Genomic DNA, 877 nt, shown 5'->3' on the forward strand with positions numbered 1-877 from the left:
CGCAGTTGGAGGTAGTGCCAACTTGACCAAGGCCGCGTGGACGCGGAATGACGAGTTTATTTTCCACGTCGAAGGACATGGCGGTAAGTACGTGGCTGTATTAAATTTATTTACTGTAGCGCTCACAAACGTTTTCTATCTATGTTCTGATATCTAATCAGACACAAGAACGATTCGACACACTTCTGCAGAAATGTGTCCGTACGACTCCAGAGGATCTTTCTCCGACGAGACTCTCGTCGAGAGGGAACCCATATTCCAGCGAGCGCTCACACGAATCGCAGGACGCCGTTTTCTTACGGCAGAGTGGTCGTCGTCGCCTTCGATTGCTCAACCTTCACCGTCGTACGGTCGGACCGAAGACACGCCGCCATTAGAGCAACCGACGTGGTGGAACGATCCCCACATTATCGGAAGGTACTGATGGCACTGATGCTACATGTTTATCTACTTATTCATGACTTCTAGCCACAAAGATCGCCACATACAAATGCAAAAAGGTGCAGCATAAACGCACTTCAAGTTGGCAATGGACTCGATTTGTACTTCGCTGGGGTTGCTGCGGCGAGCTGGCGTCTTGATAGCATGACAATTTTAGCGGAGAAGTATCAATAATTCAGCATAAGCAAGCACTTAACTAGCGTCAGAGATGCAAGAAGCTCTCCTGACTACAACTATACATAGCAAGTACGTTCCGCCTCCCAGTCCAGCATCTATGGTAGCTTGACGTCTTCGGCTTTCGCGACGGACTTCCCTAACGAATCAAGGTTCGTTTCTGCGGGCACTTAAATCTTCAACTTGGTGTCTTATACATCAAATTAACATACAAACTTGAAGTTTGAAACTTCCAATCATGATATAGGACGAACCAATCAGC

The 877-nt window shown here is 47.4% G+C and overlaps 1 protein-coding gene across 1 annotated transcript; it reads left to right on the plus strand.

Moving 5' to 3' along the window:
- Positions 1 to 77: 77 nt before the first annotated feature.
- Positions 78 to 377, plus strand: PPTG_19624 (hypothetical protein; the record flags this gene model as incomplete). The annotated part of the gene is made up of 2 exons (XM_008918120.1): positions 78 to 83; positions 162 to 377. 2 exons carry the CDS (start codon positions 78 to 80, stop codon positions 375 to 377), a joined length of 222 nt encoding a protein of 73 aa, XP_008916368.1.
- Between the last annotated feature and the right edge of the window lie 500 nt (positions 378 to 877).

This window comes from Phytophthora parasitica, assembly GCF_000247585.1.
Source record: "Phytophthora parasitica INRA-310 unplaced genomic scaffold supercont2.143, whole genome shotgun sequence".
Lineage (NCBI taxonomy): Eukaryota > Oomycota > Peronosporomycetes > Peronosporales > Peronosporaceae > Phytophthora > Phytophthora nicotianae.